Below are 26,666 nucleotides of genomic sequence, written 5' to 3'. Positions count from 1 at the left end.
TGTCAACCTCTGGCCCTAAGGTGCACGTGCACACACACACAGGCACTCACACAGATGCAGAAAGACTCTGAGGAAGCACTGGGGACTGGCCAAGCCATTACATTAGGAGGGAAATTGACCACCTTTGGACCTTGGGAACAAACTCTCAGGAAGGAAACTGTGACCTACCTGGAGACTTTCTATCTCTCTGTCTGGAGGGCACAGCTGTGCCTACACCTCTCACCCTTTTCCATTCTTCCTGAATACTAATCCTTCTCTGTACCAAACATGCCATAGTCTGTAAGGCTCTAGCACAGACCACAAAAGTTGTGTGAGCATGGTTGCAGTGGGAACAGCTAAGTGAAGAGCAGCTCTCAATTGCTGGCAACAGTGGTTTCCCTACTTTTGAAAGCCAAGATTATTTCTCAGTGATCTAAAGTGTCTGTCACTTTTTATATTCTTAGACCTCTGAAATGGGAGTAGGCCTTAAAGTAGATGCTGTTTTCCCTGGAACAATATACATGAGTGGCACACGTTAAGTCAGTGCAATTTAAATCTGATAGACACACTATCTGAAGGCAAGGTTACTGTCAGGGCAGTAGACTGCACCACCTCCAGCCAGAAGTGTAAGACACAAGGTTCCCTCTGAGCCCTCATGGAATGAATATGTAAGGCCTTTGATCCTTGGGCAAGAGGTTTTGCAGCTAAGTTGCCAAGCATACATTGTCCCTCAGCCCTCTAGCTTATTTTCATAGCAAACAAGGGTCAATGAGATGGCTTGCTAAACAATTGGAAAACTTAAGAGAGAAAATATACACACACTAAGAATAATAATTTTTTTAAGAAAAAAAAAGAATGACTTTTAGCAGGTTAGAGAAAAATACTTGAAAGAACAAAATCATCCAGGGCACGCAGTATACGAAGCAAATCTCTAACCAGTGATAAGGAAAACTTACAGGTTATAAAACATGACTCCAACAGCTTTAAGTCATGAGAGTAATAGGAGTTTGCTGGTTTTACAAAGGCACAAGCCATCGAAGCTTCCAAACTGCTTTCCGTAAGACCAGTCTCATTCCATCTGAATACGTCAGCCCCAAAAGAACACTCTGCAGTAATTCCCATAGGCTTTGGGGTAAATAACAAGGACTTAACGTATTTTTCTTCAGTTTGACTTACTGCTCATCGTTGTGAAGATCCCAACAAGAAAATCAGGAACCTGCAGTTGGTCTGGGCTTCTCTGCAAAAGTCGTAGACCCTCAAAAAACATCCGAGCAGCTTCATAAGGCTGGAGCAAATGCAGCAAGGAATAACCAGCTCGGTAGTATCCCTGGAAAAGGACAAATGACAGCTGAGATGTTCCCAGCACCTCCACCCTGCTGCTGGAAAGAAAAGCAAACAGCAATCCTACTCCAGAAGTCTCACTGTGTGCAAAGAGTCTCATTGTGTGCAAAGAGTCTCACTGCCCCATGGGTGCTTGTGTGTGTGTATGTGTGTGTGTGTGTGTGTGTGTGTGTGTGCGCGCGTGCACGCACATGAGCCACCATGTGGTTGCTGGGATTGAACTCATGACCTCTGGAAGAACAGTCAGTGCTCTTTACTGCTGAGCCATCTCTCTAGCCCTCCATCTTGCTTTTTTAAACAACATCTCTCACTGAACCATTTCAGCCAGACTGACCAGCTAGCCAGTCAGCCCTCAGGATCCACGTAGCTCTCCCTCCAACCAGTGCTGGGGTTACAAGCATGTGGGCACCGAGAATTCCACACTGAGTTCTGTATGCTGGCTGAGCAAGCACTTTCCCCACTGGGTCATCCCCCAGTCCCAAGGAGAGCTTCTATCAAGCACTAGCACAGGCTTCCCACATTATACTGTGTGCCATGTCTTTCTGATGCATCTTACCTGATAAGAAAGTATGTAATCACTTTAAACTCCAGCCAGTGAAACTTAACCCTAAGAAGAAACCCTTCCACTATCCAAGGCACACATATAGCCCTGGGTCGGTCACACCAAATAAACTATGCATGCAAGCCCATCCCCAAATCAAGGAATACTCATAAACTTAAAAAAAAAAAGTATGTAATCATGTTCAACTGTAAAACCTCTGTGACACCTAGTGTGACAGGGAGGGAAGAAAGCAGGCTGCTTACTGCTCCTGGTGTTAATCACAGTGTGGACAGGAGAAGCAGGAGAAGTGTCCTGTGACTGGTGTTCAGAGAAAGAGTGAGATTGCTGTGCGAGCACACAAGTTATTTCTTCTTCCTTTTACTCACAGTAAACACAGTGCTCACTGGTATGTAAGAAAGCTCTGCAATGACAAACACTAAGTACTACTGAGCTCTCTATTATAAGCTATAGGAACAAGAGGCAAAAACTGTGTCTTTCCTGAAGAGAAGAAAATTACAACTAAGAGGGAGATGAGCCAACAAGACAGCTAAGGGAGTAAAGGCACTTACTGCCAAGCCTGATGGCCCGGACTCGGGTCCAAGACCCACAAGAAGAAGGAGAGAACCAACTCCCACAAGTTAAGGCACAATCACACCTCCAACACACACACACACACACACACAAACAAATAAAATATATAATAAGCAATATTTAAGAGGCAGAATGGTCTGGTTGTATGTGTGTGTGTGTGTGTGTGTGTATAATATATATACATATACATATATATTATACACACACACACATACATATGCACACATGTGTGTGTGCAGGACTTCTCGTAAGAGTAAGAGGACACTGCCTTCCCCAGTTTTAGTCACCTGCAGTGGCAGGGACACCAGGACTGCTGTCAGACTTAACAGAAATATTCACAACCTGGGTCCATGCAAAATCAAGCATTTAGAAATCCAACTCAACCTTGGATTTCTCAGTATCTATTGATCTGAACTAACCTTTCTCTGCACATCTAAAAAGCTCAGGTAACAACTTGAAAAAAGAGGGAAAACTACATTTGTACTGTGTTCTTTCTTTCTTTCTTTCTTTCTTTCTTTCTTTCTTTCTTTCTTTCTCCAAGCACAGAACTTTCCATTGATTTTTTTCCCCATCTCAGGTCTAAAAATCCCATCTTTTATTCTTCAGGGAGAAGAGTATGGGAATATACTATCCCAAAGCAGGCTGCCTTGGCATAAAGATTACCTTAAGAGGAAGGCATTTGTGAATCAAAAGAGGCAGAACAAAAAGCCTTCCTTCTCCAACTCACTGCAGGATCTCCTGGGAGGTCAATACCATAAATGCCCTCATGAGAAGGAGCTTTTGGAGCAGCATCAGCCCTGAGGGGAACACGTGCAACCCTTCTTCCTGAAACAGCTCTTTCTATTCGTTTCAGCATACAAGTTGCAGCCCCTACAACCTAAGGTTCCCTTCCCTTGTACTTCACTCCTGTTAAAAAATGTCATAAACTATGCTGGGCGGTGGCAGTGCACACGTTTAACCCTTAACCCCAGTGGAGGCAGAAGCAGGCAGATCTGTGTGTGTTCCAGGACAGCCTGGAGTTCCAGAACAGCCAGGACTTGAAAAGCAAAGCGAAATGAGAGACAGAGAGAGAGAGAGAGAGAGAGAGAGAGAGAGAGAGAGAGAGAGAGAGAGAGAGAGAAGACATAAACTCCAGACTTGTCCCCTTCATTAGAATCTTATAGAAAATCCTCATTTAAAAAAAAATCGAGGACTAAAGTGTACTCTTGTTTCCTCAGTTTACTTCCCCAGGCTCCAGCCACTGAACTGAAGGGACTTAGCCTTTTCCTCTGCCACAGAGAACAGTGAGGGTGGAGGGAAGACACCTAGGAGCGCCAGGGAAGCTGGGAGCATTATTCAGATGCTGAGACCACAGTCAGAACAGCAGGACTGCACGTGGGGCCCAACTACTCCCAACCCTGGCATGCCCTTGAGAAGAATTCTCAGAAATGTCCTTGCAATTTTCAAGCTCAGTGACTTGTACAGTACCCACCTTCTAAGGAATGCAGGTCAGTAGAGAAGTGCATCCCTAGCATGTATAAGGCTCAGTGCCTGCATATAATTCGAAATAGTCAAGCCTCCCTCCCAGTATTTGAGTCATTTGTAGCTCCAGCCTCCCCGCCTCTTCTTCTTGTGTTCTGCTGCCAACAATTTTGTTCAGTCTCTCCTTAGTCTTGCAGCCCCAGGACCATGAGCTGAGAGCTAGAATCTGGTGCACATCAGAGCATGTGACAGAAAAGCTGATGTCCAGTGTTTTCCTACTTTAGGGGGGAGTCTTTCTCCATTACCCAGATCACTAATTTAACACTTCCGTGCTATTCTTCTCTTAGTCTGAGTATGACTCACTCAAGGTCTGAGACGATGTCTCTCACTCCTCTTGTGTGTCCTGAAACACCAATGCCTTACAGGGTGGGCATTCGGGACGTTTCAGATGAGAAAGCAGCAGTGCTTGCCAGACCAGGAAGATTGGTGGTGCATGCCTTTAATCCCAGCACCCAGGAGGCAGAGACAGGCATCTTGATCTCTTTGAGGTCAAGGCTAATCTAGTCTATATAGTGAGTCCCAGGCAGGTCTAAAGAAACACACACACACACACACACACCATTTACTGACCTTTGTTTACAGCCTTACAGGGTCTTTCTGGCCTCCCAAACTTCCCTGTTCCCCTAAAGGGGTTTGATTTCTACTGAACGGCCATCTGAACTAAAGCTTGCTGATAGCAAAGGCCACCTACAGATGAAGCTGCATCTTTGTTTAACTACTTCAGGTCTAAGTGAGCTCCTCCCACCTCTCACTGAGCTCCAGCTACCAGGCAGTCAGGTGCCACTCTCCCAGCAGCATGTGTCAACACTCACTATCCTGCTCTTAACTCCTCTGGAGGGAAGGCTCCCCCAGCCAGTGGACCTCGGAAGAGCAAGTGCATTCAAGGGGAAGCATTTCTAGAATATCCACTTTGACAAGGAGGGAAGAGGGAAGCAGCCACCCTCCCATACCTTCACATAGGTTGGGTCCCATTGGAGACACTCCTTGGCAGCAAGAAAAGCCTCGTTCCATTTCCCAAGGCTGTAAAATGCATTGGATTTGTTGCACAGCAGCATAGCCAGTTCCCGAGGAGGAGTCCTGTGAGCAAGAACAAACCAGCCATCAATAAAGCCATCATTCTGCAAAGGCACAGTCCTCAAGGGCCTGACTCTGGAACTGACCCACTGTCACCAGGCAGAGCGGTTAGCAGGAAATCTCTGATATGCATATACAATCTGTCTTCTTAACCCCCTAAAAAGACGGGACCATTTACAATGTACAAACCTATGTTTCTTGCTCCCAAATATTCTGCTCACACTTTTTTAATTGACAAATGGTTTCAACATCTTAATTCCATCTCCCACACCAATCAATACAAATATTTTTATATTTGTAGAGAGGAAATGTAAAATTACACTGGAGAAAAAGTAAAGCATGAAGATGGGGATGGGATGGCATTCCTGCCAAGACTTCAAAAAATGCAGATGTGGCATGGCCCATTCCACATACACGCCATATCCTCTCAGGATCCATGATTACACAGTCTCCTGGAAGCTGGTTGTAGAAGTGGGCTCTGCAGGCTTGGAGGCAGGCTCTATAGGCAGGGAATTCCAGGGTATTGTACCCATTGTGTGGGCCAAAGGGAAGACAAAGGCTCTGGGTGAACGAGGCACTAGCTTCTAACTCCTGCTTGTAAGGAGGGCCCCTCTGAGGCATGGTGGGGCAAGGGCCACTCATGCCTTCCCCCAGAACATACATGGCAGCAAGGGAAATGCTAGGAGCAGGCTGAAAGAAGAAAGAAGTCCCAAACACACCACACTATCAAGGGAAGTTCAAGTGCCACTGGAATGTTAGATGCACAGAGGGAGAAAACAAGACTTGGGACTTCCTTTTCATTTTAAAAGTGTGAAACCAACAAGTCACTAGGCATATATATCCATTTCTTATAAAATAACAACAACAACAACAAAGAACAGCAAAAGCCATCTCTGTTACCTTTCCCACTGTCAACCTTCTGCATGTCTGCCTTCATTAACTGCACAACCATCTTCTCGAGTGAAAGGATACAGCCCAGAAACACACAGGAGGCACGGGGAGGTCAGCAGCAGAGAGTTAGCAAAGAGAAAGGGGAAGAAAAGCCAATCCTAGAATATCACTCGCGAAATGGAAAAGGCTTTGGAAGAGGGAGACCTCCACTGCACAATGACTCCTACCTGTAGGAGAAACACATTGCTTCCTCTCAGAGCTCTCCCGCCCTCCTCCACCCAGGAAAGCAGCAGCCCTACTAACCCCAGACCTCTGGGCTCCAGAACCATAAGAGAATAAATCTGTAGTCTTAAAACACTAGTGTGTAGTAATATGTCACAGGAAATTAATATAGCAATTATGCTGGCCACCATGTGCTTTTAGCATCATAAAATTGATTCAGAAGCAAGCAAGATTTCCAAAAGCAAATTTCTTACATGATTATTTATTTTGATAGATACAATTATTTTTATACCTTCATTCATCTATTATTGCTACTCTAATCTTTATTTCCATGAGAAATGAACTTTTGCAATTAATATTTTAGATGATCTTATCAAGTTATAGATTTCATATACTACCTATGTACGTGTCACTATTTGCTCTCATTTGTTCTTCTCCTTCCCACTGCCTTCCCCTACACCCCTCTGTCTTACTCTGCTTGGTTCCTGTCCTTCCCCTTGTTAGTCCCCCAATATTTTAATACATTCATAATTCTTTTCTCAGTTTTGAGTGATAATTCAGACTATATTGGTAGTTATAACCTATAGAGATAAGGGTTCTGTAGCATTCCCAATAACCTCTAACCCTGTCACATAATACTACTAGGTTTGAAAACAGGTCTTCCAAACTGAAGAGTCAAGGAAAGTCCAGTGAGCCTTAGAGAGCCTGTGGTATGCCTGTGGCCAGGGATGAATGGCAGAAACAATCAACAAGATGACAGCAATGACAATGAAGAGCTTTGGGGTCCAGCCACCCCAGGAACTCGCATCCTTTAACTGGGTGGGAGGGTAAGTTCTGTTTGGTTTCATTTTCCAGTTCCCTGTTCCAATCACACTCCTTGACTTTCTGTACTAAGGATGACAAATAGGAACTGGTATGAGGAAGGAAACAGAAACCAGGTGATAAGAAATGTGGAGAGAATGTAAAACAAAGGCCTTGTTTAGTCAAAAGAGAAAACAAAGGCCAGAAAAGCTGAGCACTTACCCACAACGTATGTAAGTGCAGAAGAATCTGGAAGGCTTCATTACACTTTCAGATGACCAAAGAGAAGTTCATAGTCTTAAGAACCTGGGGGCCAGACTCTTTAAACAGATGAACAATTAGGTCTTCCCCGTAGAAAGTGGAAGGCTGGCTCCCCTGCTAGTGTCGGGTATGGTCACTCTCAAGCTTGTTTTGTGGCGTCCACAGAAGCAGTTCATTTATTCTAACTCCACCCACCTTGAAAGGGCACACCCTGTCACACCTTCTGCCACAGAGAGACATCTGAGAAGACCTGTCCTTTCTCATTTTCCTCGTGACAAGAACATTCCATTTGTTCAGTGTTAGTGACCACCAAGGAACTGCTTCCAGGCACAGGTCAGTATAGACCTGGCAGGTGCCACCACAGCCCACAAGGAGGTATTGTTCCAACTGTTCACATAAGAAAACAACTCAAGGACATTCAAGTTACTTGCCCAAGGATCTGTGGGTGATGTTGTCCATTTTTTTATCCCAGATCTGAACAACTCCAAATTTCTAACCTAGATTCTATGCAGATTAGGACAAGTAAAATTCAGTCAGCAGTCCTTCTTTACCCTCATCACATACTGACACAGAAAGGCACTGTAGTTCTAAAGACCTCATGTGTACATGATAAGGAAATGGGGGCACAGCCTTTCCAGACCCTTCCTCCTCAAACTATAAAACAAGCCTGGAAGTACTAGCCCAAAAGTTGCTCATATCCCTTCCTCTTTCCAATCACAGTCTCTTCTGCTGTTGCCACTCTATGATCTAGCATGTACAAGATCATTTAAATAGCTGTGGAAGAGCATTTGAACACCAGACACAGGAAGGGTACATACATATCAACATCTCGTGTTTGTCTCAAAGGTTGAAGAAAACGGTCTGACAGCCTGGCTACATGACAGGGACTCCAATTATGTTGAGCCAAGACAGGAGAGGAGAGGCCTGAGAAAGCCTTAAGAAGCAACTAGCAAGGAGGTAGGGGAAAGCAAGGATCAAAAGAGAAGCCCCTTCCATTACGGCAATAATGAAGGCAAAGCAGTGGGGAAAGTATTGGATAACGACAAGAATACAGACAGGCATCCACCCAAGCCATGGATCTTTGGAGATATCAAGTCTGTGGACTTTCTTGTCAGCCAAATCAATCCCTGGACATGTAATAGTTCATGTTACCATTATCATTTCAAGTCTTGTCAGGAGTTGGAGGAAGGAGCAGCACCAAGCAGGTATGATGGCTTAGTTTAGGCACACGGGAGCTGGCTAGGAATGAGATTTCCTGACCCCACTTAGTCCTTAGGTAGAAGGTTATGAAAATGAGGCCTGTGGCTCCCATACAAATCAGACCACAAAACTCCACCCACATTTCTCACTCTGTGCATTTATACAGAAGTGACTAAGGAACACATGAGAAAATATCAAGAACTGATTTAGGGAGCAAATGGATATATTTCTCTTCCAAATACTGACAGCCATTTGCCCAACAAATGTTACCAGAGAGCTTGAACATGAAAACCCCCACAACACCCGACAGAGGGTCAATGCCTGTCCTTCACAAATATCTTTCTACTGCTGGCCAAGGCCAACCCGTCTGGTTGTTATCAGCCAGCATTCTAGATGCCAATGCAGGAGATTGAGCTGGAGGCCAGGCTAGGTTACACAATAGGGAGAAAGTTATTTCAAATTTGAGGGAATTGTTTACAGGGGAAATAGCCTCATGGATGTTCACCACAGTGAAAAAATGGAAATAATCCTAAATGTTTCATAGTTCGTAACTTGTTACCCATGTTTAACAAGTTTCCATTTAATAAAGGAAAAATACAGGATACATGAGGTCATATGATCCCAAATTAAATTTTCAATGGCTAATGTGTTAAAAATATGACAAAATTACCATTTTGCCACACCACTGAGATTAAGTAGGACTTGAGTTTTCCTCGAGTTTTTCCCCTCAATTCTCAATACTTTACGATGTATGACCTTGATAATCACACCACAGATGTCACTAAATGGAGTGTGAGGATACAGCTGACCCAAGCACAAATGTTTCTTCAGTACGCTGACAGTCCCGTACAGCAGCAGTTGGGAATGCTCTCACAGAAGCCTACAGGGAGCTCTAGGTGCTTTGTGGGCAAATGCTGAAGACAGTCCTGCCCAAACCCTGATTATCTCCATGTATCACGTCAAAGGGAAAGAACCTGGAATAGTTTGTCCTGAGGCTACTACAGCAGAAGCTAGGACCTCAGACCAGTCTCAAAAGGTTTCTTACTAGGCAACTTCCTGAGTCTCTGCTCTAGGACGTCCAAGGCCAGGATAATAGATAGGATTCTTTGGCTCTTTATAAAATGATGATGACGACAAGAAATTGATAATACAAATATTTTGTTGGGCTGGAGAGATGGCTCAGGGTTAAGAGCCAGCATCCACACAGCAGCTCACAATTGTCTGAAACTCCAGTTTCAGCAGACCTAACACCACCTTCTGCCCTCTGCTGGCACTGCCCACACATTGTGTGCTGACATACATACAAGCAAAACACCCATACACGTAAAAATACATAAATCATTTTTGAACATTTTGTGAACTAGTTCTTTTAGACAAAAGCAATCATTTTGGTACTCTGAAATCTTGATTTGATCTTTTCCCTCTGTGTGCCTCACACAGTATTTGATTTTCTTAGTCTTTCTGTATCATCTGTCATAGAGTGGGTCCATGGGAAAGAACACAGGAATAGTTCTAAACTAGCCTACTGTGGCTGTCCATGCAGACTGGAAGTTCTATGATCCCTATCAAGCCAGGGTCTATTTAGACAGAACTTTATTATGGATCCCTGAATCAACAATAAAAACTGGATGACCTTACCTTCTCACCTTGTCCTATGCCTTAATAGTTTGGCTTTGTGACCAAAAATGAGTCTCTGGTCTCTGCCATGCAAGAAGCACAGGTATTAGCCTGTGTCACTTCAACCAGCCGGAAAATCTGGGAATTCAGGATGCCAAAGATTATTAAGCAGAACTCTGCTCTCAGAGTGGCTTGTCTTAAATAAGAGACAAGCCACTACCTATCAAGTCAGAGGGGTAGACATTCCTTCTCAATGGAAGCCTGGTTTTGTTAGCCAGCTGGGAGACAAAGCTCTGCTCAGGATCACTTGGTACCGCATATTTCCCTGTGTGGTCAGAGACTCTGCATTAACCTTTAAGCACCTGTGGCAACACAGTCCTGCCTACACTGTCCTAGTCTATCTCTGAGAGAAATTTCAGATGGCAGTTGCCACAACTTGTTTAGCCTCGAGAAGCCCTCCGGTCTCTCTGACCCAGCATTTCTCTAGTGTACAGACATCTAAGCAGACATACACCACACAGATAAAAGAAAAATAAACGTTTTTTAAAACGAATTTTTATCCACTGATGAGCAGATGAACAAATGTATGAGATATGTACAGTGTAATGTTAGCCTTTAAAAGGATGCCATTCTGATGTATGTATTCTCATGGATGAACCTTATGTGATGATATGAATCAGACACAAGGAGACATACAATGTATGATTTCACTTCTGTAGGTTACCATTGAAGTCAATTTCACGGACACAGAAAGCAAAATGAGGTTGCCTGGAATAAGGAAAAGGAAAAATGGAAAGTTGTGTTAGGGAAATGGAGGTTCAGATTTGCAAATGAAAACATTCCCTGGGTCAACTTGACAAGATGAGTGCAGTGAGATCAAGTCTCAAAATTAAAAGGTAAGATGGTAAATTTGGGGGGGAGGTAATGCATATGTGTGTGTATATGTGTGTATGTAGGTGTGGTATGTATGTGTGTGTATGTATATGTATACATGTGTATGTAGGTGTGGTGTAAATGTGTGTATATGTATGTATATGTATATGCGTGTATGTAGCTGTGGTGTGTGGGTTTGCTTCACAGTGCTCAAACTCAGGGTACTAAGCAAGCTAAACAAACACTCTAGCACTGAGCTTGCAGCTCCAGCCTTGGTATTTTGAGACAGGCTCTTGCTTTGTAACTTAGCTCCTTCAACTGTAGATCCTCCCAGCCTCCACCTTCTGAATGTAGATTATAGAATATGCCACTATACTCCATTTATTTTACATTCAATTTTTGGTTTTGGGGTTTTTTTTTTTTGCAAAAATATAGTAATAAAAACACATGTCCGGAGAAAATACTAGTACAGAGTAAAAGAATATTTTCTTGAAGTGTATTTCTATTTAAAAGGTATTTATTTCTTTTTGTACACTATGGTATATCAAGAAACCCAGAGGCTGACAGGATAGCAAGCCTCCCTCATCTCTGGTAGTGCTGAAGGACATGAACCTCAGGAAAGAGAGGGCAGAAAGGTACTAATTGTTTCTGAGCAATGGAATCCTGCCCCACTGACCAAGACAGCAGCTAAAACATACTAGGGCTTACAGTATCCAATATATACCTTCCTTGATCATTAAAATGAGCACATTATACAATAGGTGTATTTTTCACCAGATAATACACACCACCAGGAAATATGAGATACCTATTAAGTTTTTATAGGTTTTTTTTTGTATGTGTCTTTCAATAGATAAGTCTGACTTTGTGAGGGCCTTCCAGGAAGTATACTCACTGGGTCATGGGGGGGGGGGCATTAAATGCACTGTTTAGTTTTCATAAATACTGCCTGTTTTCCAAGTTGACTCAATCTATACTCAATAGGCAAATATTAGAAACATAAATTGCCAACAAAATTTTGATGCTAGGTATTATCAATCTTTAATTTATCCCAAGGTGGTAGCTTGTAGTGTTAAGCTGCATTTTCCTGATGCCTGATACTGTGAGTCTTTTCCTGAGTATGTTGGCCATATGAAGCTCCTCTTTTAAAGTTTATAACTGACCCAACCACTGGGCTATGTTGGGCGTTGTTGTTGTTATTGTTGGATTTTTTTTTTTTAGGTAAGAACATGCCTTTGTGTTGTTTTTAATAAGCAATTACTAGATGACAGTATATCTGCCCTGTGTTAGTTATTTTTGTCAGCAAACATTATCACTACTAAACAGAGAGAAGAGTGTAGTCTGCACAGGCACTTAACACCTGTCATTCACACCAGCCATTAGACAGCTCAGAAAATAAATTTTCTAAAGACACTTATTTCTAATAAATGCCTTGGGAGATCTCATTATATTCTGCTTTGTTAGATAACATGATGACAGCATATGATTTTAAAATTAAAACCTAAAAGTAGATTAAACTTTTATGGAATGTGAAACGTGAAAGCTGGTGCTCAATAACAATGTGTAGAATGTAGAAAGCTAACACTCCGTCCACTTGGCTGAAATGAGGTGTTCATGTACTCTTTAAAGTAGCTACTCCTGATTAGTGGAGCCCAATTTTGCTTCTGCTGTCTACTTCCATTGCCAAGCCCCTCTGCATTAAGTGAAGCTAGCTCCACTCTAATCGCCAAGGGTCTGAGGAGCAAATTGTATCTCCCTGCCAGAAACTGGTTCAGCACTGAGTATAGAGCCCTGACACCTAAAAGGCTGTTTTGAAGGACTCTGAGACAATGGGGATTTGTGGGGAAGAGGGGTAAGGTGTACACATGTTCATGTGCACAAGCATAGGTGTCTATTCATGTATGTATCAGAAGACAGTCTTGGGTGTTATTCCTCAGATTCTGTCCACTTTGTTTATTTTATTTTATTTTACTTTATTTTATTGAGACATGGTCTCTTATTGGCCTGCGTCTTACAACTTCAGCTAGCCTGGCTGGCCAGCAAGTCCCATGGATCCATCCATCTCGGCCTCCCTGAGACTAGGATCACAAACACCAGCACTGGGGCTGGATGTTTAGATGGGTTCTGGGGTGGGTCTGATGCTTGCAGTGCAAGCACTGCGCCTCGTAAGCCGTCTCCCCAGCCCTGAAGCTGGATCTTTTTAAAATGACTTTTCTAAGTTTCCAAAGAGGAGTTGTCTGCTACTTCAGATAATGTGGAAGTAAGGCTATAAGCCTAAATACTGAGTTAAATAGATGCATGGCCCCAAATGTGCTTCTGCACTGAAAAATATATACCTCAAAGGAAGAGAAGAGCCCAGAGAATGACAGGACTGTGGGCAGGAGGCATTGATCCGAGACTTGTAGACGTTCTGGACTTATATTTATGAATGTGCAGCATTAGGATGCATCTGGCTCCCAGAATACATGACGGTGTTTGAATCAGGAGGGGTAATTTTTTCTCTCATAATCAGAAGCAGGGCAGGAAGAGCACACCACCTTCTCTTTCTATGACATCATCCTAAACACACTGGCTTTGTGTATGCCATCACACTTGTCCTCTTGAGGATGAAGATGGCCGCTGAAACTCTAGGCATTTCCCTAAAGGCAGGAAGAAGGGGATGAGAAGAGCTACCTGGCTCTCTGTCACCGCTCAACATTTATAAATAAGTAAAAATTTCCCAAAGTCCCCCAAGGAGACTTCCTGTCTCTCACTGGTGAGAACTAGGAATCGCAGAGGGGAGGGGAGGGTCAGTACCATTCCGTGTCTGAATGGTAGCTTTTCAGAGAGGAGCTTGACAGGAGCTGTAAGTTTCCAACAGCAAAGTGTCTCCAAATGAGCCAGTGTCCTGATGGCCGAGCTATTTCTTAACGTTAACAGCAGAATTCCTCTGCTGACTACTGCCATTCTACCTAACTACTAGATACGATGCTGTCCTAAGAACAGCTTGTACAATATGGCACCACTAACCAGATATAGATACTGACAATATAATTCAAATTGGATAAACTACAATCAAAGCACCTATTCTTTTTTTTAAAGATGTATTTTTTTATATGAGTGTTTGCCTTCATGTATGTATGTGTCTGGTGCAGATTGTTCGCTGGCTTTGTGTATGTGCCTAGTGCCCGAGATCAGAAAAGAGTGTTGGATTCCCTGGAGCTGGAATTACAGATGTGAGCTGCCATGTGGGTGCTGGAATCCAACCCAGGTCCTCTGCCAGAGCAGCAAGCACTCTTGATGTCTGGGCCATCTCTCCAGCACAAAGCTCCCATTGTCCAGTCACTCTAACAACATCTCGGCTGGCTCAAGGCTGCATGGCTAGTGGCACTACTGCTTTAGAAGAGTGTTCTAACCTATTTCCATCAGAGCAAACAGTCCTACTGGGGAGTGCAGTGCTGGGTAGAGCTACCCCCCACCCATATGCAACATCAAAATACTGTTTACTTGGTGGAAAATCTAGTCTCTAAACCCCTGTACGGTCAATGTATGAAGAACACACAGGGCCGGATATTCCCGTGCTCTCTGAACTGTCATACTGCCACCATGAACATCATGCTTCTTTCTATCCCGATCACGCCTTAATGTAGATCAAGTAATACCCATGAGTGTAGGCTAAGTTCTCTTGAAACAACTTCCCGAACCATATTTTGGAATAAAATGTAGGGTGTCAAAAATTATGCTGAGAAACCTACCCACATCTCTGTATGTATACATATAGCATGCCCTCTTTGTACCCACATCTCTGTATGTATACATATAGCATGCCCTCTTTGTACCCACATCTCTATATGTATACATATAGCATGCCCTCTTTGTACCCACATCTCTATATGTATACATATAGCATGCCCTCTTTGCTCACAGAGCATTACAAGTAGAAATGTGTTTGTTACTCCACAGCTTCTCCAAACTACCAAGTTTCTTTCTTCCTAATTCCCTTTAAAAGATGAGCAACGACTGGCAAAACCAAAATGCAATTCAATAAAACCACCGCTGACACTGCAAAGCAAACATGAAGAAAATGTTCTCACATGATTTCATGAACCAGTTTGGGTGCTTGCTTGCCTGCTTGCTTGCTTGCTTGCCTGCTTGCTTGCTTGCTTGCAAGAGGGATGGGGAAAGGCCTAACATTGTATTGGTTTGTTTCAGACTTGGCTTGTCGCTATGCAGAATTTTCAATGCAGTCAGTTTTTAGCTGGTAATTTCCCCTGATGCTCAGATTGGGACATGACTCAACTCAGCCTGACTCACTCTTGTCCCTTGACTAAACAGTACTTCAAAATCCACTTTTTATTAAATTCCAGATAACAAATGGAACAGCTCACTGTGTGAGAAAAGCAGCAGCAGAAGCCCCAGGGAGGTGAATTCACTGGACGTCGCTGTGTGCCTTGGTGTTCACAAGCTGAAATTAACACAGGACTAAAATAACTTCTGTCTAGCCAACCTGAGGAGATGGGGTTTGAAAGAAAGAAAAACTAGAATAACAAAATACTGAATTTAGTAAAGATCCACATGTAATTCCTATAGGAGCTTTTAAAGAGAATGCTTTTGAAATATCCACGAACATCTGAGTTTGCAAGACTAACTTATAGAAAAAGTAAAATAAACTTTACTCACCTATCAATCTTGTCTTTTTAAAATACCCTGCATTTCTGTCTGGGGAAATTCATGATTATAAAATGACAGATTTTCCTTCATTAATGAACGTATTTTAACAAAATTTGATTTAGAATGGTAATTACATTTATTTATCTATGGTAGGAGCAGGGAGAGGGGAGTCCTGTGCCTCACACACACAGAGAGATCAGAGGACAATTTATGACTTGGTTCTCTCCTTCACTATGTGCTTCTAAGGGTCAAACTCAGGTCACCAAACTTAATACTGCCCTTACCTGCAGAGTCATCTTGTCAGCCCCAAATCTGACTTTTTTTCAACTTTTGCAAGACAAGATAGATAAATAAAGTAATAAAATGTCTCTCAGATTCATTAAGAGATAAATAAGCCAGAGCAACCAAGATATTTTTAATAGAAGAAATATTAAGGTAAAATATGTTTTAGCATTTTAAAATGTATTTATAGAAACTTGCCTACATTTTTTTGGAGTTGTCCTAACATGTAAAAGAGTAAGCATGTGAATTAAACATCGCAGAATATCCAGAAATAAATATATGACATTAAATAGCTCCCTGTAGATAAAGGTAGCTTTTAAATAAACTGAAAAGAAATGAATCATGACTTGGTAGAACCTAGGAAAGAAATTTCCCCTTCACACTGTGTGGTAAGGCAAATAATGGATGGTCCAAAAATATCCACACCTAATCCCCAGACTAACACTGTGAATATATCGTACAGCCAAAGAAACTTCATAGGTCTGTTTGTTTTATTTTCTTAAGAAAGGAATATTACAGTGTTGATGTGGATGGACCTTCTCTAGCCACAGGATCTGAAAAAGCAGATCTCCATAGCTACAGGAGTAGAGAAACCACGGGGCAGGAGAGAGACGGCAGCAAACTTCAAGCCTAAGAAGTCTGGCCCTGTTATGGCAGGCCTTGAAAGTGGAGAATCATGGGAAATAGGTTCCCAGGGGCAGGGGAGATGGTTCACTGGCTAAGAGTACTGTCTGCTCTTGCAAGAGAACCCAGATTCAGTTCCCAGAACCCACCTGGTACCTCACAACCATCTGTAACTCCAGATCCCAGGGAAACCTGATGCCCTGCTCTGGACTCCATGGCACTAGACATAGACATGCATACAGACCAGAAGTCATACACATATATATTTTTCAATTTTTTAAAATATAGTAAAGAAAGCACTTTCCAGATGAAAGAACATGGAAGCTTAGGTCTATGGACCATAAGGAACAAATAGATCCTGCCAACAAAGTGAGTTTAGAAAAAAAATTGAGTAAGCTTTCTAGTGGAAGGGGGTTAGTCACATAGGTATACATATTTTCTAAAGTTCATTCAATCAGTGCACTTCAGTTAGTACCCTTTGCTACATCAGTGGTGCCCTCTTTAGAGAAGCATTGAGAAGACGTAAATACACATTTTGAACTGTCTTCAATGTTCTAGGGAGAAATATGCTGTTAGCTAAGTGATGCATATATGCAGCTTTAATCTGGGACCTACCGCAATGCCCATCAAGGACTTTGTTTAAAATCTAAAGAGCAGGAGCCGGCAAACGCTACTTAAGGAGAAGGGGTTTCTTTTAGCTCACAGTTCATGTTACATAGTCTGTCATGACAGGAATGAAGGCAACAGGAACTGAACTCAGCTGGTCACATTGGTCATATGGCACCACAATGATGTGACAGAGGATATAACTGCACGCTGCTACCCAGTTCCGTTTCTCCATTTACACAGGCCATGATCTCACCCAGGGGGATGGTGCCACCCACAATGGACAAGTTTTCCAACCTCAATTTAAGCAACAAAGTAATCCCCCCCCCCAGGCACACCCAGAAGCCCATCTCCTATCTCTTAGATTCTGTCAAGTTGACAATTAACATTAGCCATCACACCCCTTCACAACAACATACTATGCAATATTTTTTTACAAAAGTGCTTTAGATGATGTCCATGTGCTGATATAGGATCATTTTCAAAATATATTTGAAGAGAGCAGGTGCAGAATACTTTGATCAGTATGCTCCCTTTACTGATAAATAAATAACATATTAATAAGTAGGCAAATGCTGAAAAAGAATATAAATATGCATTTGTTTATATATACATAAATTCTGGCTCGGTCATTAGAGTGCTTACAACACAGGCATGACAAATTAAGTTCCTATTCCAGGCACCTCCATAAAAGAGCTGGGCATAGCAGCACAGTATCTGTAATCCTAGCACAGGGGAGCTGGACACAGGCAGATCCTTGGAGCTCTCTGGCTAGAAGGTCAACTGCTCAGCTGTACACTGAGCAGCAGGTCCAATGACAGTGGTTAGAGAACACACCCACTGTCAACTCTGGCCTCGACATACACATGCACACGTGCACACACACACACACACATACACTTAGCACAAAGCTAACTAATTAATTAAAATATTTTTAAGATCTAGAAAGGACCATCAAAAGTAAAACTACTTAACCTTCCCGGAGAAAGGGAGGGGAGTAGAGGAAGAAGACGTATCTTCATAGCTTGTTTATATCTTACGAATCCCTGAATTACCAGAATTCAAAAAAGGTTTAATGCATCAAAAACAAGTTTTTTGAGAGGGGGACTCTAGCGGCACTAAAAGCAAAAACCATAAGGAAAGTGACAGACAGGACCATGGAAAGCCCAGCTCCTGCCCATCAAGGGACAATGGAGCAGCTACCAGCACTAAGGTCAGCAAGAGTATGGCCACCACACTCATCTACACTGATGGCGAGATAAAATCTGTCACAAACATTTGATGTTCAATCTTGGAACACAGCTTTCAGTTGTTGGGAAATTGTTCTTCAAATATGCTTTGTTCATTGTACGATACTCTGTAAAAGCCATTCAAATGCAAAAGTTCTACAGAGAAAATTATGTAAAGTGTGGTGCATCTTAGAGCAGAACAATACTGCTATTTAAAAATAAGAGGTGCATCTATATAAAGTGTAAAAGCTGTCAAAATATGCCACTAAAGTGAATAAAGCAAACTAGAAGGCAATTTGTAGAGCAACTTGGAGAACAAGTGAGAGAGCTTAGGAAGGGTGCGTGCGCGTGTGTGTGTGTGTGTGTGTGTGTGTGTGTGTGTGTGTCCATACATACATTTAAGAAATAATAAAATGGAGCTGCAGAGCCTGGACTATGGTTAAAAGTCCGTCCTGCTCTTTCAGAGGACCTGCGTTCACTTCTGAGTACCCACATGGGGATGCTCACAACTGCCTGGAACTCCAGCTCCAGGGGCTCTGACACACTCTCCTGACTTACATAGGCACTGCACTAATGTACACGTAGCCACACACAGACATACACATATATACATAGTCTAAAGTAAAGTAAAGAAATAAGTCAAAGTAGTGGTCTTCATGGAGGAGGAGGTCTAGCCATGGGGAGCATGTTCTGAATTACAAGAGACTACGCTTCTGTTTAGTCCCTCAATTTGTGGTAACTCATCATTGCTGCTTTAGGAAGTGAATGTGCCAAATATATCACTAAATATATATCACTAAATATATCACTGAGTCACAGAAATGGCTTAGTACATGATGGCTGGACTCCAGTTTCTGCAGCCCACACAGCCTCTGCATGCACCTCAGTCTGGCATTTGTTCTGCTCACTAGTTTTATGAGAGTATCCAGGGCAGCTCCATGACACCAGAAGTGTGCTGCATATGTCTCACCTGACAGTCCCGTACTAAGCCCTTCTCAGCCATTTCCAGGGGAATATGACTGAAAAAAATCAATAAAGGAGTCGTACAGTCATTCCAGTTTGAGAGATCAGGAAACAGGCTCATACAGGAAGAAATCCTCCTTGAAAGGCACAAGCTCAAATCTAAAGCCAAAATCTGTGCTCACGATCCCATGGTGTACACAGGGTGACAGTGACTAGAAAAACATAATGAACTTCAAAGTTAAATGCTGATCCTCAAAAAACCAATCCAATAAAACACAAAAGTGTGCATCCATACCTATTTAAGACACACAGAAAGTTCAGCCAGGCTACAAGATGTGTTCATCCACACACCCAGAGACACACATTGCTGGTTTCCAGAGCCCATAGTTTACACACAGCCTGGCATAAGATAAACTATTATTGTTGATGTTTTAGTGTAAACCCTTACATTGACCAATACTCTTAATAACTATCTGGTCCTTTGATCTAGAATCTTCCTTCCTTCCTTTCTCATCCTACCTGCTTGAATTTCTCTTCCTCTATCCAGATACAGCTCAAAACTGACTTCTCACTTTTCTCCCTAGGAGGACTGAGGAGCTATCATCTGAGTGCTTGCTCACACCTCCACTCACCTGTCTTCACAGGTGTGCCCAGTGTGAAGTATGTACTCTCATCAGCAGCAAAGCTTCTCAGTGAGAGCCTTATTAGCCCAAACCAGAGCCATCAAGTATCTCTGAGGACCAGACCCGACTTAAAACAAAAAGTCAAACAGAAGTTTAAAGCAAGTAAAAAGGAATATATTGGAGAGAAAGTCCAGGAGCCACAGTTAGTACCAGGTTAGTGTGTGCAGGGTTAAACAGACTCTGGAAATTAGCAGTTAAGTATGCCCTTCCCCTCTGGCAGGGGTGGTGCTGATGGACAGAGGAGCTGTCCAAGGTTGGCCAAGTGGCAGGCTCACTTCACAGTCTATAATACTATGTTTGCACTATACTCTATGGGAAAGAATCCACTTGTAGCCCAGCATGCATACTAATGCTATGTATACATGTATTAGCCATACATGCTAATGGTTTGTTCCGAAGTAACTTTCACTCTAGATGTAATCCATGCAAATCCTCCCCCTGCTACACAGAGAGAATAATGCAGGAACATAAAATCTCAGAAACATGGCCAGAGACCTGATCCGAGGAGTAAGACTAACTTTGGAATGGTTGGAAGCCTGTTTTCTTTCCCTCAATAATCTGCTGGCTAAAGATGAGGTGGTAGACAAACCTTTGGGACAGTAATCCACTGTCTTCTCAGACTACTGGCTCTTTAAATAAAGTGCAGTATATGATCACTTCCTGGGGCCAGTGAGATGGCTCAGTGGGTAAACATACTTGACGCCAAGCCTGGCACCTGCGTTTGATCCCCAAGCCCCAGCCACATGGTGGAAAGAGAGAACCAACTCTAGAAGGCTATCCTCTGCCCTCAGCACACAAGCCACAGTTTTTGCTTATGTGCTGCACAGGCCACTTACAAAGGAGAGGGCCCTGGAAGCACCTTTGCACATGAAGGAGGAGCTCATCACTGATTAGACACAAGCTGCTGAACAGGATTATCACAAGGAGTCAAGACAGCCAGGTGATGCTCCCAGTTTGCTGTGTTGTGTGTGCACCCTTGGCCTTGTTTTCTCCCAGCTATCCTCCCTGTTTCTCAGGCTAGAAATCTGTCCACTTTTAGTGCTGCCATCAAGGATGAGAAGACCCAATGCTGAGTCTACATAAATGGTACTTGACTTTCAAAAGCTGAAGCTGCTAAACTCGGATTTGCCTTGAGCACAAAAGATGCACGGCTCCACCAGCTCACCAGGTGCATGGAGTTTAGCTAAGTAGGAAAGGATGGAGCTCACAGGTAAAGGTCATTTACCCTTCCAGGTTTTTAACGAAAGAAGGAAACAAGGTCATATTCATTTTATGTGCTTTGAAATCAAGAAAAATATCTGGTCAAGGAAGATAGTCAGTGCCATTCCCATAAAGAGAATACCATTCTTGGTTTCCGTGTAACAGAAGCACCAGCTGGCTTGTCTAGCTCAGTGCCCCCTTATATTCAACAGTTTCCCCAGCTTTGCCTCCACTGTTGATCTCTGGTTGTAACTTAAGTATTTTCTTTGCTAAGAATGCATGTGCGTGTGTGTGTGCGCGCGTGTGAGATCACCACTCTTGCATGTGGTGTTTTCTATAGTACTCTGCATTCTTAAGGAAGCCTGCGGGAAAGCTGGTCTTTCTGAGGCTAAGGAGCTGACTTTCAGCTTCACTTCCCCATCTGGAAAAGCAAAGGGGATCTGGTTCCCTACTCTTATTAAAAACAATGGCCAGTAAAAAAATTCTTAATTTAAACATATATAGTATAAAAGTGCATATACACACATAAACTATAAAAATAATTTTTATATATGCTATAGTTCATTATACAGCATTATAATATAGTTCATAATATAGCATTGTGTTAGAAAATTATATTCACATGTATATGCTTCAAAACTATCAAATAATTACTGAGAAAAGAGGAGAAAAAATAAGAAGCCAACTTTCAAGCCCCACTTCAGCTCTTGAGTGCTCTCAGAATCTCTCTACTGCCCTCAGAGAGAACACCGCAGGCTCTGTTTTCGCAGCTAAGGTGAATTTCATCCCAACAAACAAAGATAAAACAACAAGAGGGCACAGAAATGGGTCTTTGATAGCAAGCACAGGAAAAAAGAACTAACCAGCAAAGAGAAGCTAAGAATTCCACAGCAGCAAGACCTGTCTGTTGTAGGTCAGGAAGTTAAGAGAACAGGTGTCTGGTTCCAGATGCACCCATAACCATGTGGTGATGCTTGCCTCATGAGATGACTGTGGTCCTAAGAGTGAAGGTGACCAGCTTTTTAAAAATTCAAATGTAAGCATCACTGTAAACAGAAAATGACTATAATGAAGCCCTTGATTCCATGCATACAACTTGGTGGATGTGGCTCTGTGCAGAGGCCTTTCATTGTTGTTTTGTTTTGTTTTGTTTTCTTAAAAGGAAGACTTAGAATCCCTTAGGCCTGTGGTAGTGAAATCCTATTCTGAGTGGGCATGTCACATACATTCACTCCATCTTCTAGAGGATTTAAAGACCTGCAAAAGATACTTAGACTCGAGAACCCAACCTGGATACCTGAGGGTAAGATGAGAGATTAGGACTGACTCACGTGACATGTACATGAGAAGTCCAGTTAACAAAGAACATGCCCTACTCCAAAGACAGAGTAGAAAGGCAGGAGACATCACCGAGATGGAGATATGACATCTGAGAAGGGTGGGTAAGCTGAGGGGAACACAGCAGAAAGAGGCAAGCCTCACAGGGCTCCAGCAGTATAGTACCCTCCAGAAAACAGACAGCAAAGGACAGGCCCAGTTCATATGTGACAAAATCAGTAACAAGGAAGAGAAAACAGCAAGCATGGGAAGCCCAGCAATAAAATTGAGATTTAAAAAAATATAGAAATGTCAAAAATGTGGGGCTGGAGATTGCTCAGTGGTTAAGAGCATCCGCTGTTCTTGCCGAGGGCCCAGGTTCTATTCCCAGCATCGATATGGTGGCTCACAGCTAACTGTAACTCCAGTTCAAGGGGAGCTGATGAACCTTCGTGGGCACCAGGCACATGCATGATGCACATGCATACATGCAGACAAAATACTTGTACACATAAAATTAAATAAAACTAAATCTTTAACAAAGGATATGTTAGAAATGAAATTCCAGCCAAGTAAAAAGAGTCACCAAGAGACTAAAGTAAGCAGATGGAAGAATATCAGAAATTGAAGACAAAGTCTAGATAATGCAGTGTTCAGACAGAGAAAAAATATATATAACCATAACCACAATGTTCAAGAACTCACAGAACATTCAATGTACTAAGTAAATAGAGGCAATGAATAAGCTAGTGTGAATATTCTGATGTCAAATAAAGTAGACTGCAAGCCAAAATCAGTCTAAGAGATAAAGAAGGCCATAGCATAAAGAGGAAACAATCCATCAAGATGACAGAACAATGTATACATAGCAAGCCCCAAATATTGGGACTTCCAATTCATAAGACAAATACTAACAGATATAAAAAAATAAGAGCTCAAATTAATAAAATTAGAGTTTAAAGAGGATATATTATAGTGGATACCAATGAAATCCAAAGGATCATTAGGGAATGCTTTAAACTTTTCAGCTCCGAAAGACTTGAAAATCTATACAAAATAAATTCCTGGGGACAGAAAGATTACTTACCAAGACAAAATGAAGGAGATATAAGCAATTGTAAAAAGATCTATAGTGTTCACTGAGATTCAAACAGCAATTAATTAAGAGTCTGTCAACAAAGAAAAATCCAAGACTGGACATATTTACTACTGAATTTTCCCAAATGTTTAAAGGACTAATATACCACCTGGGTGGTGGTGGCTCACAACTTTGATCTCATCACTTGGGAGGCAGAGGCAGGTGGATCCCTGTGAGTTTGAGGCCAGTCTGGTTCTAGGACAGCCAGTACTATACAGAGAAGCCAAGTCTCAAAAAAAAAAAAAATGGGCAGTAGGGGTAGCTAACACACCAATGCTCCTCAAACTGCTCCCTAAAATTGTGTAGGGAAGCAACACTCCCAAACTCATTCTATGAAACTGGTATTACTCTGATTCCAAAAGTAGATAAAGACCCAAAGAAAACTAGGTACAAATTTCCCTGACATAGATTCATACTTTCTCAATAAAACATTTGCAAACTGAACCAATAATTTAGGACAATAACCAAGCCGGGCGGTGGTGGCATATGCCTTTAATCCCATCACTTGGGAGGCAGAGGCAGGTGAATTTCTGAGTTCAAGGCCAGCCTGGTCTATAGTGTGAATTCCAGGACAGCCAGGGCTACACAGAGAAACCCTCTCTCAAAAAACCAAAAAAAAAAAAAAAAGAAGATAACCAAGTTGGTTTCACCCCAGAAATGCAAGGACAGTTCAACATACCCAACAGAAGATGCTGGAGAGATGGCTCAGTGGTTAAAAGCACTGCGTGCTCTTTCAGAGATCCTGAATTCAATTCCCAGCAACCACACATGGTGGCTCACAACCATCTGTAATGGGATCCGATTTTCTCTTCTGGTGTGTCTGAAGACAGTGACAGAGTGCTCACATACATTAAATAAATCTTTAAAAAAAAAAAAAAAGCACACAAACTTAACACTGGAAATCCTATGATTGCCTCAACCAATGCTGAAAACAGTTTAGATAAAATTCAATGTCCATTTTGGTTTTTAAAAAGCCCTAAAGAGTAAGAATGGACATTGCATATCATAAAAGCTATTATAATATTATTCTAAGTGGGGGGAAATTGAGAATAATTTCTCTAAAATCTGGAATAATAGGTTGTCCATTCTGTCTGCTTGCATTCAATATAGTATCCAAAGCCTTAACTAGAGTGATAAGGAGAGAGAGAGAGAGAGAGATCACAAATGGGGGAAAAAAGAATCATAATATCCTGTTTGTAAGCAACATCATCTTATACTTTTAAAAACTATGCCTGAAAACACATACCTGATAAATATTCTCAGCAATGTAGGATACAAAAATCAACATACAAACGTAGTAGCTTTTCTACATAACAATAGTGAACTTGCAAAGAAAGAAACCGGGTTGGGGGATGGAGGTAAATCCATCCACAATGCTTCAAAACTATAAAATAAAACACTTAAGAATAAACTTAACCAAGGAGGTAAAAGACCTCTTATAATGAAAACTTCAAAACTCTGAAGAAAATACTAGAAGATGGAGAGGCCTCCCATGACCATAGATGGAAGGAACAGTGAATAATACTGAAAACAACTCACAGGTTCCGTGCAATCCTAATCAAAGTCCCAACATACTTCACAGAAAAAAATCCACCACAGGTTTATATGGAAGCACAAAAGACCCTGAATAGCCAGAGCAACTGTTAGCAGAATGAACAGTGGCATAATATCATCACAATACCTGGACCTAAAATATATTACAGAGCCATTGTAACAAAACAATATGGTACTGGCCCAGAGACAGACACACAGACCAACTGATTAGCCAGGGCCCTCATCAACCACCATACACAGCTGTAGGAACCTAGTTCCTGGAAAACATGTCAGAATGTACTTTGGGAACAAAAGTTGCACAAATGATACTGGGGAAACTGTATATTCACATGTAGATCCATGAAACTAGATCTCCTTCTCTTAGTCTGAAAAAGAAAAAAAAAAATCAATTCAAAATAGATACGTCACAGGTTAACATAAGCCCCGACCCTCTGAAAGGCAAGGACTCTCTGAAAAGGGCTCCAACATCTAAGGATATACTTGCACTCACTGACAACTAGGATTGCATGAAATTGAAAAGCATCTGCACAGCAAAGGAATCAATGAGCAGAGGGAAAAGGCAGCCTACGGAATGGGAGACAACATTCATGAACTTCACAGTTATGATGAGAAATTGACATCTAGAAATCAGTAAATAACTCCCAAATTAAAAACTTAGTCATTTTCATTTTATGTGTATGAGTGTTTTGTCTACATATATATGAATTGGACTGCATGTGTGATCAGTGCCCAAGAAGGCCAGGAGAGGGCGCCAGAAGCCCAGAAAGTGGAATTAGGGACATTGTGAGCCACCAGGTGAGTCTGGGGAACCACCCCAGGTCCTCTGCTAGAGCAGGAAGCAGGAGTAACCACTAGGTCACCTCTCTAGCTCCCAAAACTCCAGAGTTACAAATGGCCGATAAATGTGTTTAATGCGTTCAACATTCTTAGACAACAGGAAAATGCAAATTAAAACTACATTGATATCCCATTTCCCTCCGGCCAGAATGTGTATCTTCAGGAAAATACTTGACAAGAACTGGAAAGGTTATGGGTGGGGTTAGAGGGACCCTTAATGTGCTGGCAGTGCCCCTGTAAACTGGTGGTGCAGCCATTGCAGCAATCAGTGCAGACGTCTCTCAAAAAGACTAGAGGGAGAATTACCTCATGAACCAGGTACTCGATGGCACCGACCTGAAGGAGCCAAAGCCAAAGAACCAGAGACTCGCACATTCATATTCATTGCTGCAGTATTCAGTGTTCAAGATGTAGAATCAGCCTCCACACTCATCAAGAGAGGAAGATAAAGAAAATGTGGCATATATACACAATTACTCATGCATAAAGAATCAAACTGCATGATTTGAATGTAGAACTTGGGAATCATCAAGTAAAATAAAATTAGCCAGACTCAGAAAGGCAAATCTTGTTTCCTCTCACATGTACAATCTAAAATTTCCCTCTCTCCTCTCTCCTCTCTCTCCCTCCCTCTCTCTCTCTCTCTCTCTCTCTCTCTCTCTCTCTCTCTC

The 26,666-nt window shown here is 42.2% G+C and overlaps 1 protein-coding gene across 2 annotated transcripts in view; it reads right to left on the bottom strand.

Moving 5' to 3' along the window:
* The window catches only part of Trank1 (tetratricopeptide repeat and ankyrin repeat containing 1), an 83,111-nt gene that overhangs the window by 54,526 nt on the left and 1,919 nt on the right, over positions 1–26,666 (bottom strand). For both annotated transcript variants that reach the window (XM_029481802.1, XM_021172715.2), the window contains exons 2-3: positions 4,924–5,050; positions 1,156–1,306 (exon numbers count right to left, since the gene is read on the bottom strand). In XM_029481802.1, coding sequence (XP_029337662.1) covers positions 1,156–1,306; positions 4,924–5,050 — 278 coding nt within the window. The remainder of the gene's footprint in view (positions 1–1,155; positions 1,307–4,923; positions 5,051–26,666) is intronic.

Source organism: Mus caroli, chromosome 9 (genome assembly GCF_900094665.2).
Source record: "Mus caroli chromosome 9, CAROLI_EIJ_v1.1, whole genome shotgun sequence".
Lineage (NCBI taxonomy): Eukaryota > Metazoa > Chordata > Mammalia > Rodentia > Muridae > Mus > Mus caroli.
The sequence above is the reverse complement of the archived record's forward strand: the minus strand, read 5'-3'. Positions and strand labels throughout refer to the sequence as shown.